The following is a 13,908-nucleotide window of genomic DNA, read 5'->3' as shown; positions in this document are numbered from 1 at the left end:
TAACCTTTCGATTCAATGGTACTTCGAGTCAGAAAGCAGTCGAACTTGAAAGTATACTAACCTCTGACTTAATGCAGATGGACCAAACTTCTTGCTTATGAAACTCCTTGAAAACTCTGCTAAATCTTTCTCTTAGATACTCTAATATGATCTTCTAACAATGCTTAACACTCTGGAAAAAACGATTGAAATTTGGAGTTGATTTGGGTCCTATAAATAGGTTTCGAATAGATGCATTCATAAGGGACACTTCTGTAGGGTTTAGGGACGCATCTGTTGAGAAATAAAGTGACGGGTCACTTCTTTAGCAACAGATCCTGTCGGTTGAGATTTGAACCATTAGATCTTGCTCAAAAGCGCGGAGAAAACGCCCTTCGTTAGATCACAAGAGATATCACGAAACTAGCCCGACATCTGAAGGAAAATAACCGTTGGATTGAGGTTCGAGAGATGTCCCACTCCGTGCCCAACACGGACTTAACCAGATCCGTTGGATCTTGCGCATTCGTGCGGAGCGAACGCCTGCCATCAGATCTGGCCGTGTCCGCTTTGTGTAAATGGTCAACTTTTCCTTATTGCGACTTAGTCCCTGAATCAACCAAACATCGATCAAACTTCAGACTTGAATATCTCATTCATCCGGAATCGGATTTGAGTGATTCTTGGCTCTAAACTTAAGAGCTCGACGAGACGAACGCAATGGCATGCTTCGTTTCTGAGTTTGGCGACTTGAACCAATCCAAAATCGGATCCGATTCCAACATACACATCTAATGACCAAAACTAGTGTTCAATCATTGTCTACACATCTACCAGCTACTGAAACAAATCAAGCTTCAATTGGTGTTTGGGAGAAGGTAGTTCCAAATCTTAAACCACCAACGACTCCCATTTCTTTTATGCAATCTCGTCAACCAACTCCTTCAAGTGTCCCTAGCAAACTTACTGTCAATTTCCTCTTGCCTTACCACTCTGAGCTCTCATCCAAGGAGGTCAATCAGTTTTTCTTTCTCACAGATTGATTCATTCGAGCTAGTTATTTTGTATTTTTGTTATGATTATTGGCTTCTATTTTGAAGTGATTGAGAATTTTGTTTATTGATGTGTTGAACATGCCTTATAAGAACCCTAATTTGTATAATTTTGATGTGCAAATATAAACCCTAATTTAGTTTCTAGTCCTTGAGACGAAGGGGGTTCCGGCGAAGGGGACACTTCCCTTCGTCGGTATTGTGTGAGAGGAGGGAGAAATCGTGACAGTGAGAGATGTTGAATGAGAGAAAGAGAGAAAAAGCGACCTAAAGAGAGAAACAGTGAGAAATGGAGGGAGATGGAGCAAGAAAAAGAAAGTGAAAGAGGGAGATGGATAGACATAGAGACTGAGAGAGAGGGCAACAGGGAGTCAGAGAGGAGAAGAGAGGACAGAGAAGAGGTGACAATGATGATCAGAATGGTGGTGGTGGGAAATTGTGGCGGTGAAGGTGATAGAGAAGATGAAGGTTGTGGGGTAATGTTTGATCAAGTTAATTATTGGACTGAAAAAACTATGCCTTTGAAAATGTTCCAAAAAACACAAATTTTGTAGAAAATTATTTTGACGAGATTATTCTTTATTCCTGAAAGCCGCGGCCCCTTTAAAAGACCCAACTTGTAGAATTTGAATGGAAATGAGTCCAATTATTGAAAAAAAAAGTAACCTATCGGTTAATTTAATGGGTGCCATGGGGTTCAATCCCCCGCCCCCTCGTCAATGGTTGGCAGCCCAAGTGGTTCCAAGGTGTTGACATAAACTCCAGAAACCCCTGGAGGTCTCAGGTTCGAATCCTAGAGAAGGTGGAATCTCTGGTTATTTGATTTGGGATTATTAGGGTGTAAATAATGTAGTTGGGCTTTAGGCCATTATCTTGTTGGGCTATAGGCCCGGTCTTGTTTCAGTTTGAGTGGGCAGTTATTGAGCGTATCACATCTTTGATGTATCAATGCCAAATGTAACGACATACGTAGATCGTAGTCGATTTCCAAAAAAAAAAAAAAATCCCCCGCCCCCTCACTTCTTTTCCCATTTAAAAATGTCTAATTTATTTTCTTTGTTTGTATTTTGACTTATTCTTTGTTTAATATCTCTTTAGAATGACCTAATATCTCATTAGAATGAACTAATATCAGTTACTAGTTCTACAAATTTTCAGGTTTTGTTCTTTCGTCTTCAATTTTGAAAACCATTGTCTCCATAATTAATACATAAACAAAGGGGAGCCATTTAAATTTACTTTTGTTAATGAATTCCTACTAAATGAAATATAATCTAAATAGTTGTAGTTTAATATGGTATAATTCATTTTAATAATCTAAACAAGTATTATCTGGAAGTGGTGAATTTTCTAACTCAACATTTTGATGGAGAACAATTTGATTACTTTTTGTATACATCTTTTTTTTTTTTGGAAGTCGACTACGATTTACGTATGTCGTTACATTTTGGCACTTGATACATCATAGATGTGATAAGCTCGATAACCGCCCACTCAAACACTAACAGGACCGGGCCTATAGCCCAACTAGAACATGCCCTAAAGGCCAACAACATTATTTACACCCTAATAATCCCAATTCAAATAACCAAAGATTCCACCTTCTCTGGGATTCGAACCTGGGACCTCCAAGGCTTTCTGGAGTTTATGTCAACACCTTGGAACCACTTGGGCTACCAACTGTTGACATTTTGTATACATCTTAACTAGCAAGATTATTAATTTATTATGTTCTTATACATGGATTTTATGTTAGAATTCATTGTTTATTAAAACTAAAATTCAAGGACCCACAAATAACCTCTTTGGGTGTTCTAAAAATAAAAAAAACTGGGCCTCTGAAATGTTAGGGCCGGCCCTGTTTGCACGAGGAGCATTTTACAACCCATACTTAAATGCCTAACGGTTATATAAGACCAAAACTTCCGAGGTTGACACAAGGGAGCAAAGGTACTAAGCATCTAAATTTTTTATTTTTGACATTATCAAATCCCAATAAATTGCCAAATCTCCTCACAGATCTCTCCAGCTTATTTCTCTCTCCATCTGTCTCCCTGTTCACATTTCTAAATGAACACAAACTGACACACATGCAACAATGAGGTCCATAAACACGTTCTCATTTGCTAAGATTCCATATTTTACTTAGGTTCTATCACTTTACGTCTCTCTTTCTTCTCCCCTTATAATTTCCTCCAAATCTTCCTTATAATTCACCAAGAAGAGAAAACTAAAAAAACCTAATATCAATTATCACTTCTTCTTTGGTCTCTCTATCTCTCATCAAATCCCAATCTGGGTTCTTCTCAAAACCAACCAAAAATCATAACAACAAGAACAAGAACAATAAGAACTAGCTAGCTCTTTCTTTTTCTTGAATATTGAACTGAAAGATGATTACAGGCAAGGATATCTATAATGTCTTGGCTGCAATTGTTCCTTTATATGTTGCTATGTTTCTTGCTTATGGGTCTGTTCGTTGGTGGAAAATTTTCACACCTGATCAATGCTCCGGAATCAATCGTTTCGTAGCTGTTTTCGCTGTTCCTCTTCTTTCGTTTCATTTCATATCTTCGAACGATCCTTACGCTATGAACTATCGTTTTATAGCAGCAGATTCTTTACAAAAAATAGTTATTCTTACTGCTCTTTTCTTTTGGCAAGTATTTGCCAAGAATGGTAACTTAGAATGGATGATAACCTTATTTTCTCTCTCGACACTTCCGAATACTCTTGTTATGGGTATTCCTTTACTTTCAGCTATGTATGGTGAATTTTCAGGAAATTTAATGGTTCAAATTGTTGTTTTACAAAGTGTTATTTGGTACACTTTAATGCTTTTCATGTTTGAATATAGAGGAGCTAAGTTACTAATTAGTGAACAATTTCCTGAGACAGCTGGTTCGATTACTTCATTTAGGGTTGAATCTGATGTTGTTTCTTTAAATGGTAGAGAACCATTACAAGCTGATGCAGAAATTGGTGATGATGGTAAACTTCATGTTGTAGTTCGAAGATCGACATCGTCAAGATCGATGATTTCTTCGTATAATAAGTCTCATGGGTTAAATTCAATAACTTCAATGACACCAAGAGCATCAAATTTAACAGGAGTTGAGATTTATTCAATTCAATCATCAAGAGAACCAACACCAAGAGCTTCTAGTTTTAATCAAAATGATTTTTATGCAATGTTTTCGAGTAAATTACCTAGCCCTAAACATGGGTATACAAATAGTTTTCAAGGTGGTGTTGGTAGTGGTGGTGTTGGTGGTGATGTTTATTCATTACAATCATCAAAAGGGCCAACACCAAGAACATCAAATTTTGAAGAAGAGATAATGAAGTTTGGGAATAATAGTAATGTTAGTACTAAGAAGAATTTAGGAGGAAGAAGTATGAGTGGTGAATTGATGTTGAATAATCAAGGTAGTTTGACTTCTTACCCACCACCAAATCCAATGTTTGCTGGTGGTTCAACTAGTGGTGTTGGTGGTGGTAAGAAGAAAGAAGGTGGTGGTGGTAATAATAAAGAGCTTCATATGTTTGTTTGGAGTTCAAGTGCTTCTCCTGTTTCAGAAGGAAATCTTAGACATGCAGTTAATAGAGCTGCTTCTACTGATTTTGGTGTTGTTAATTCTTCTAAGGTAGTTCTTCAACAAGAGATTGCTGCTTCCAGAGGTATCTCTGTCTCTCTCTCTTCGATCTTGTATAGCATATCGAAATGATAGGGAACAAAAAAAACTAGGCAGAGGCAGAAATCCTATGTGATGGCTCGCCGTGGTTCGCGATTCAGTGGATCAAAATCAACTGAAGCACAAATCACAGCAAGCCACCTAAGATTTCTGTTCAAAGTCTGTCTGATATTTCTTGTTCCGTGACATTTTCCGAGTATATCATAATGGGAAATGCTAAATGTACTTGAGATCCCGACTTAATGACTCATCCGGGTAAAAGAACAGTCTATATCGTAGTCAAACTTTGAATTTTTTTTTTTTTGTCTTTTAATGAAGGTGAGTCATCAAGTCATAAATTAAGTCAATTTTTTTTGTCAATGTAGCACTCTGCGTGATTTAAAACTTGTATCGCTAACAAGTTGCTTTTTGCTTGAACTATTTTGATTCATATTCTTATAATGTAATTGAATTACAGCTGGCATGCAAGATTTTGGGGAAAATGGAAGCTCAGTATCAAAGATGGATACAGAAAAGCAAGTTGATTTAGAAAATGGTTCAAAATTTCCAGTAAATGGATCTCCATTTTTGACCCAAAAGAAGTTAGAAGGAGATGATGATAAGAAGATTATGGGTGGTCATAGGATGCCACCTGCAAGTGTTATGACCAGGCTCATATTGATCATGGTTTGGAGGAAGCTCATTAGAAACCCAAACACCTATTCAAGTCTTCTTGGTGTTGTTTGGTCACTCATTTCTTACAGGTAAACCCTCTATTTAGTTCACAATTTATCAAAAATTATTATTTACTTGAGATTTCATAATTAACATAAAATGTGAGATGAAATTCCTAAAATATTTTTTGTGGTAAAAAAAAATGTCTATCATTACAAAAGGAATATAAGATTTTCCTTGATATTAATTTATTATGACATAATGAATCTAGATTAAAATTGGATGACATTTATTGATTAATTCGACGTGCATGATTTGACAAACTTAAACTTAAAATTAGGTTCATATGATTAAGCAATGACATTCTGATCGAAAATATGTTTGACGAGTAATATCTGTTTAAATTGGTGTAGTAAAAAAAAATAAGAAATCAAGGGGAAATAGTAATATTTGGAATGTATTACTAGCTTAGCTAGAGTTCATATTCAATATTATCAGTATTTGGTCCCTACAAGCTTTGAGAATTTAATAAGATGAAATTTTAAAAAGTTGTCCTAATATGGAATTTTTATAGTACTAATCATAATTTAAAGTTTAAAATGGTTTGAATAAGAATAAAAACTACTAACTGAAAAAAAGAAAGAAATGGAAAACGAAAGTTGTCTCAGATGTATTTGAATGTTGGGCTACAGTAACATTTAACTGCGCTCATCTAACTATCTATCTGTCTATCTATCTATCTATCTATCTATTCAATTTTTATTCATTTTGTAGTTAACCTAAATTTTTCTATCTTAATTACTTTGAAGGTGGCACATTCAAATGCCAACAATCATCCGAGGTTCCATATCACTATTATCAGATGCAGGACTTGGAATGGCTATGTTTAGTCTTGGTAATCCTCATTTTATACATCTTAAAGTGGATTGAGAATCAAGCCACCCTAGATAGTCCCAGTCATGGTAGTGAGAAGCAACAAGATAAATTTTGTTTATTTGTCTTACCTTTGTTGTTGATTTAACCAGGTTTGTTCATGGCTTTGCAACCCAAGATTATAGCTTGTGGTAAATCAGTCGCGACATTTGCCATGGCTGTCAGGTTTTTGACCGGTCCGGCTGTAATGGCAGCGACTGCCATTGCTGTCGGTCTTCGTGGACCTCTTTTACATGTTGCCATTGTTCAGGTACTTAATTATAATACCCCTAAGCTCCTATATTAAACCAAAACCCAAACCTAAACGGCTAAGACAATAATTAAGGTAATTTTACAATATTTTCAGGCAGCTCTTCCACAAGGAATTGTCCCATTTGTATTTGCTAAGGAGTACAATGTCCATGCGAATATACTCAGCACGGGGTAAGTTTACATTAACTTTAATCCGAATGTGTTTGTATATTTAGATACTTACGTAATAGATATAATCGGAAAACATGTGATTTGCAGGGTTATTTTTGGAATGCTAGTTGCGCTACCAATTACAATTCTCTACTATGTTCTTCTTGGGCTATAAGCAAAAGCAATGCAAGTTGAGGGGGTGGAGATGGAAGATGAAAAGCATCTAAACTACTGCCATAGGGGTCATTGTACAACTTAAGATTTTAACTATGTACTCCTTTGAGTATGGGTCATTTGCCCGTTGCACGGGTACACATCAATTTTTTTCTCTTTTAGTTATTCTTTTTTCGACTTACGAAATGACCACCTTATTTGAATTAGTTTAGTTTAATTGTTAGGTTAAAGAGTGAAAAATTCAAACCTTGGAAGGGAAGAAATCCAAAGGTTAAAAAAGAAAAAATGTATTAGATTGTATGAGATACTCTTCCAATACCAATGTGAATGAATGCAGTAATTCTTTGTTTATCTTTGATTCTGTTTTAGAGAATGAATCTCTTTAGATATAACTCTTTAGACCTTTGGTCGAACAACCCTGACTAATAAAATGGTATATTTGACAAAAGTGATATCACCTTTTGTCACGCGAAAAAGTGAGTCAGCAAGTCATAAATTAAGTCAAAATTTTTTGTAAGCATAACATTCTGTACATTTAATACTCATGACGATCGACAAGTTGAAGTCATAAGAAGTGGAACTTGGGATATGTGTCAGTAACATCAGACACTACCAGCTAAACTTGCACCTAGTGGTTGATACATTTTATCTATGATAAATTAAAGGGAGAGATAGTAATCTTACAAGATCCCACGTATATATTTTCATTTCACATCTAATATCTCATTAGACTATTAAATTGAACGATTGCGTAAGTTCTGGCACTATTTTTACGGCGGCTATCAAGCCGACAAAACTCCATGTATCTTTAAGAAGATGAGGGTGCAGAAATAATCTAAACCTTGGTTGAAGACAAGGTTTATTTTACTAATCAAGATGCATTGAATTAGTATCTTTGTGTTTTAAATTGTTCATTGCATGTGAGCATTTGAGTAAATAAAACTCATTTATAGTATAAAACTTCTAAGGTTCATGTTGGTTGTACAAAATTTATGCCAATGGATTGATGAGGTTTGGAGACAAAATGGTGTTGTCTCTGGAACACATTATTAAGATATTGACATCTCCATTGCTCTTTTTATTGTTGTTAAGGTCCTTGAAGATTATAATAATGATGATTAGAGAACAATACAATATCAATACAACAGAGTGTACATGCTGGGAAGACTGTCTAGTAAGCTTGAAATGGTTGTTATCTGACCTAATAAATAATAAGAGATCAAATAAATAATTTCGAACTTGCACTAATTAGCCCGATAAATTTGTATATTATAGTATCCACGTTGTTATATAATAATATAATTAGCTCGGTAAGTCTGTATAGTGACTTAATTTTCTACCCCTAAAACTTGTAGATAAACCTCTTTAAATAAGATTGGAGGTTTTCTATTATCTAAACAACTTCTACTAATAAAATACTAAAATCCCGAAATTATTAATACAATATTGTGCTATTAACCTAAATTACTAAAATAAAAAACTTTGGTTTACTGAGATACTTCCCTATTTCAGTCTCCCACACTACAAAAAAAACTTGCTTCTGAGTTTACTGATTGCACTTGTTTGTTATCATGACTCCTTTGAAGACTATATCATAACCAATTAGCTGATTTTGTGTTTTGACAAGTGATTGCACCCCTAAGTGAAAATTCTAGACCGGTTCCAGCAAATGAGTGAGATACATTCTCCTCAACTTATCTCCAATGAACAAAATTCAAGAAAAGATGGATGGAGAAAAAAATAGTAGAAATATTAGAAGCAAAATGTAGGGACCTAAAACGAAATTTTGCTGTAGTTAACTTTGGTAATTCATTTTCGCCTCCTAAATATGACCAACTCTCCAAAATAGCCTTCCAAGGATAACTAGCTTTTCGAAGTTGCTCCCTGAATGAATATTCGGTCAGTTAACTTTAAATTCTAATGTTCTCTTTTTCTTTATTTTAAAACAATCTCCTTATCTATCGTTTCATTTTTGAAACTTGTTCATTAGCGTAATGTGCAAAGTAGAATTGTTTGTATCCTACAAACAATGAGTTACACCTAGTTATTCTATAATTAACATGTTGCATGTGCCACAAATTTATTACACTTTTCTTACACCTGAATTTAAGAGATTGTTATCTTCTCATATGAGTTTTCTATTAAGAAAATATCTAATTTGAGTGTAGATTGGATCTATGTCAACTCTGCAGAACTACCACTTTGATTAACAAAATGAGTTTGAAGAAATTTTGTATGCACAAAAGCAGACATACAAGAACATATTTTAATACATTTGAGACATTAAGGAGCTGGAGAAAATTGGGAACTCCCCAATCTCTTACATTCACACTCATCTCTCTCTCTCTCTCTCTCTCTCTCTCTCTCTCTCTCTATTTCTCTTTCTCTCTCTTTCCCTAAACTAATTTGGGTTTCTATATTCTCTAATTATTGTTTAAAAAGGCCTCAAGTTAAGCTTACTTTCAAATTTGATTTGTCAAAGTCTTTAAGTTGGGTGTACCTTCTAACTTTTCTCTGGTTGAAGTTTACTTAATTTTCTCTCTCCCCCCTCTCTGTCTCTGGAACAATCAATCTAGGTTTTCTTTCTCTGATTCATCTGGGGTTTGATGGATGTAAAGACCAATTTCCAAGGTTAAGATATAGTAAAAGACAGAAATCTTTGGATTGTAATGGTTTATCTAGTCAAAGTGATTCAAAAGTTCATTTTCCCAAAAAGAAATGAATCCACAAGGTTACAAGTGTGTAATTAATAATTGGAACTCATGCAGTCATAATTAGGGCTAGTCTTGGAGTATTATAAGTTAGCAATATCTAGTAAGATGAGCTACCACTAGTAATAGGATGTAAAAAGGGTTTAAAAAGTGGCAACTAGGGTCTTAGTTACATTTTTTTTTTTTTTTTTTTTTTGTTGAGAAAGGGTCTTAGTTACATGGTTCATGTGTTTCCACATTTGTTTTTTCTTCTCTGGTTGCTTTCTTTTCTAGGTTGGTAGGCTCACTTGGGATTTCAATTTTGTCTTGACTTGCTAATTGTGAGAATAGCCGAGAATGGATAACTAGCAACCAAGAATATAAAGTATAGGTCCTCTCCACTCATTGCCAATTGGTTTTTAGTTAGATGACCACAAACTTAACACTAATTAGATCTTAGATTGTGTTACTTACTCTTTAATCATCTCAATTTCATTTCACATTAACTTTTTATCTAATCTCATAAATGATATATTTAGGTTTTGGGGGGTGGGGTAAGGAAAGCATATACTTCAAAGCTTATTTATAACAGAAAAGTATTACAATAGATTGAAGTAAATACAGATAGATAACATATATACAATCCTTGGTGTGAATGAAATCAGTTTGTAACTTGAATATGAATATGAGAAGATTTTTCTTGATTTCATCTTTGGTGTGGCTGCCCCTCCTCTTCGTAAATTAAATTGAAGATTAATCGGAAATTCGATTTGAGAGAAAATATCATGAGATGAATTTGGTAATATGGGTCTCCTTGAAAGTTGAAACGACTATAAAATATGTTGTAAGAAACTTTTGTTTGGTGTAGATCATAGCATAAGGCAAATAAAATTAGCTTCGGTATTAAGGAGATGACATCAACCAAAGAAAATCGTCCATACCAGTAATAGTGATGAATAATATCCAAATGTTGCTATGAAGAACTTCAAATTTTCTTATTAGGCAAGGGGAAAATAAAACCATGATTTCGATATTTGATGATCAAAACCCAAATTAATAAAAAATAATATCGCCAGTGAAGAAATTGACATAAACAAACCAACATTAGATAATATTACTATCCCTCCACATACTATTTGCGATATAGATGTTTTACCAAAAAAGACATCAACTTGAACAACCTTGAAGAAGATTAGTTGGGTAATAAGCTATAGCATTCCTAGGGATGTCAACGGGGCGGGTTTGGGACGGGTTACCTCTTTCCCAAGTCCGCCCCGTTAGTAAACGGGTTTTACCATTCCCGTCCCAATAGTTAATCGGGGCGGGTATTTAATTACCATACCCGTTCCGATTAAAAATTACTTAACCATTACCGACCCGCCCCACCCCGTTTAACATGAAACGGTGCGGGGCAGGTCGGATTTAAACATAAATTTCATATTTTTATTTCAAATAAGTTAGATTAAAAAAAATAATATAAATATTATAAACAAAATTTTATAATATTTTGTTTTATCAACTATAAACACTACAACTTATTACATAATATAAAATATAAAATAGTTAAATTGATGATATAAGATAAAAAGATTTAGAAACCTATTGTATATATAATAATACATAACATATATAATCGGGGCGGGGCGGGTTTTACTACCTAATCCCAAACCCGCCCCGAACCCGGTAAATGGTTTTATCTTCATACCATTACCGTCCCATTTAATAAACGGGGCGGTAAAACCCGTTCCATTAGGGGCGGATTCGGGAAAAAACCCACCGATTCGGACTAAATTGCCACCCCTAAGCATTCCAATGCATCGTAGTGATCGTACTGCACTAGTTGATGATATCCTCCATGCGTGCGCGGTGCTCCTCTAAAATTATGTTTCTCTCCCTCAGTTCTTTTCTTGGATCTTCACATTTCTATTAAAACTATGCGTACCCCATGAATGTCGGTATATCAATTAGACTATAGACAATGCCTACTAGAACACAAAGAAATTGTACAGTTACCTACTTAAGTAAACATGTATTATGAAGCTAAATCAATTTAGCATCATTAATGATCACGACTTTGATAGTAACTCAAACTTAAACATTTTATCAATTGTGTAAACTATTCAATTGTAATTTATAAGAGTTATCCAATCACTATTTATAGTTGATCATTAGAGAGAGAACTCATTATTTCTTAGAGGGAGAAAAATAGAAAATAACAGACTCTTAATTAGTTAGTTTGATATTTCCTAACAAACTCTCTAAAGGCACCACATACTAACAACCATTATAACAGCACCCCTAGAGTTCTAAAGACACCACTCAGAAATCAGATGGCTTTTATTAGTTACACCTTCTTCACACTTAGTGTTCAGCTCAATTAGTAAAGGAGTTAGTTCAGCTCATTGAGTCAGCTTCTGAGTTAGGTCTACGTTCTCTTCTAGAAACCAAGAATAATGGAATAAATGAAATTGAATGCTTTATTCATACCACTTCCCTCCACTTTTGTAGGGAGTCACGTTAGATAATGTTTGGATATGTCGTGGTCTAATGTTCTAAACGGAATCTCAGACGTCCAACATCTAACACTAACCACTCGAGGATCGTATGAATAAACATGTAATGAATTAGTAAAGCCGAAGATCGAGTTGCCAAGCACAATTGATTATGTTTATTCATACCACTTCCCTGCACTTCTGTAGGGAGTCACGTTAGATAATGTCTGGATATGCCGTAGTCTAATGTTCTAAACGGAATCTCAGACGTCCAACGTCCAACATCTAACACTAACCTCTCGATCTCAACACAATTGCTCCTCCCTTTGTCGAAGATCGAGAACTCCAAGCACAATCATCTACTTGAAAAACACGAATGATTGACTTGAACACCAATCTTCAGGTTAGCTAGAGCGGAAACCAAGATCTTCTTGATCACCAATCTTAAATGGTGAAGATCAAAAGTCCTAAATTGAATAGACAATTTTATGGGAATTTCAATTTCTTTTCTATCTTCTGCCAGAGTATCTAGAGAGATTGATCTAAAATTTTTCCTCATTTTTGTATTTAATAGAGAATTCAGAAGCCTAGCTTAGGATTCCTTCGAAGGTTCAAAACAGAACTTATCTAAAACTCTAGATAAGATTGTAAGCAAAATTCCATTCTGATTGGGATTCCCAATGAAGATTGAAGAATCCTTATCCATGGGGATCCCTAGCTGGCCAGGAGAGTCCTGCCCCATGGGACTCTCAGCCGAGTCAAGAGAAATCCCACGGAATAAGATTCTCTAGGCGGTTGGCCCTTTGCATGGCCCGAGCATTAGGTCAGGCAATGTAAGCTATCATGGGACGGCACCTTGCAGGACTCATGTGCATCCTTTGCCCAGTCTTCTACCTAGGGGTGGCAATTTAGTCCGAATCGGTGGGTTTTTTCCCGAATCCGCCCCTAATGGAACGGGTTTTACCGCCCCGTTTATTAAATGGGACGGTAATGATATGAAGATAAAACCATTTACCGGGTTCGGGGCGGGTTTGGGATTAGGTAGTAAAACCCGCCCCGCCCCGATTATATATGTTATGTATTATTATATATACAATAGGTTTCTAAATCTTTTTATCTTATATCATCAATTTAACTATTTTATATTTTATATTATGTAATAAGTTGTAGTGTTTATAGTTGATAAAACAAAATATTATAAAATTTTGTTTATAATATTTATATTATTTTTTTTAATCTAACTTATTTGAAATAAAAATATGAAATTTATGTTTAAATCCGACCTGCCCCGCACCGTTTCATGTTAAACGGGGTGGGGCAGGTCGGTAATGGTTAAGTAATTTTTAATCGGAACGGGTATGGTAATTAAATACCCGCCCCGATTAACTATTGGGACGGGAATGGTAAAACCCGTTTACTAACGGGGCGGACTTGGGAAAGAGGTAACCCGTCCCAAACCCGCCCCGTTGACATCCCTACTTCTACTATGCCTTATGCACTTTTTCCACTAGTCGTTTCTTTCGATCAAGCCGGTGTTCTTTACGTGTAACTCGTTGTAGGATTCAGTCTTTATTAGCCACGAGTCAACCGATTGAGCCATAGATGGTAGTTGGTTTCTAGCTGAACATTACAATCCTTAAAACACCCGAACTTAATAATCTTCATTATTTCTCTTGTCCGATGAAGTAGGGCACATATTTTCTGGATAGACTTCTCGTGGCTCCCAGATACTCGGCTAACTAGGATATGTGGAAAAGAAATAAGTTGGCTTCAAACTGATGGACCATCTTGTAGACGGATCGGTGACATTCCACCTTTCGGATACGTGAGTTCTGCT

General features: G+C 35.4%; 1 protein-coding gene across 1 annotated transcript; it reads left to right on the top strand.

Annotated features, from left to right (window-relative positions):
• The first annotated feature begins 2,969 nt into the window (after nt 1-2,969).
• Nucleotides 2,970-7,240, top strand: EIR1 (Auxin efflux carrier family protein). Its single transcript, XM_086664260.1, has 6 exons — nt 2,970-4,712; nt 5,184-5,469; nt 6,190-6,275; nt 6,406-6,563; nt 6,660-6,736; nt 6,824-7,240. Exons 1-6 carry the CDS (start codon nt 3,425-3,427, stop codon nt 6,888-6,890), a joined length of 1,962 nt encoding a protein of 653 aa, XP_086520386.1. The 5' UTR covers nt 2,970-3,424; the 3' UTR covers nt 6,891-7,240.
• Nucleotides 7,241-13,908: the final 6,668 nt, after the last annotated feature.

This window comes from Eschscholzia californica, unplaced genomic scaffold, assembly GCF_041429995.1.
Source record: "Eschscholzia californica isolate CP2 unplaced genomic scaffold, dmEscCali1.0.p SCAF_2, whole genome shotgun sequence".
NCBI classification, from domain to species: Eukaryota; Viridiplantae; Streptophyta; class Magnoliopsida; order Ranunculales; family Papaveraceae; genus Eschscholzia; species Eschscholzia californica.
The sequence above is the reverse complement of the archived record's forward strand: the minus strand, read 5'-3'. Positions and strand labels throughout refer to the sequence as shown.

Bases quoted from the DNA above. Each gene is read 5' to 3' on its own strand.
- EIR1 (XM_086664260.1), top strand. From the start codon at position 3,425: ATGATTACAGGCAAGGATATCTATAATGTCTTGGCTGCAATTGTTCCT. The intron at 5,470-6,189 runs GTAAACCCTCTA...ATTACTTTGAAG, and splicing joins TGGTCACTCATTTCTTACAG to GTGGCACATTCAAATGCCAA. The intron at 6,564-6,659 runs GTACTTAATTAT...CAATATTTTCAG, and splicing joins TACATGTTGCCATTGTTCAG to GCAGCTCTTCCACAAGGAAT.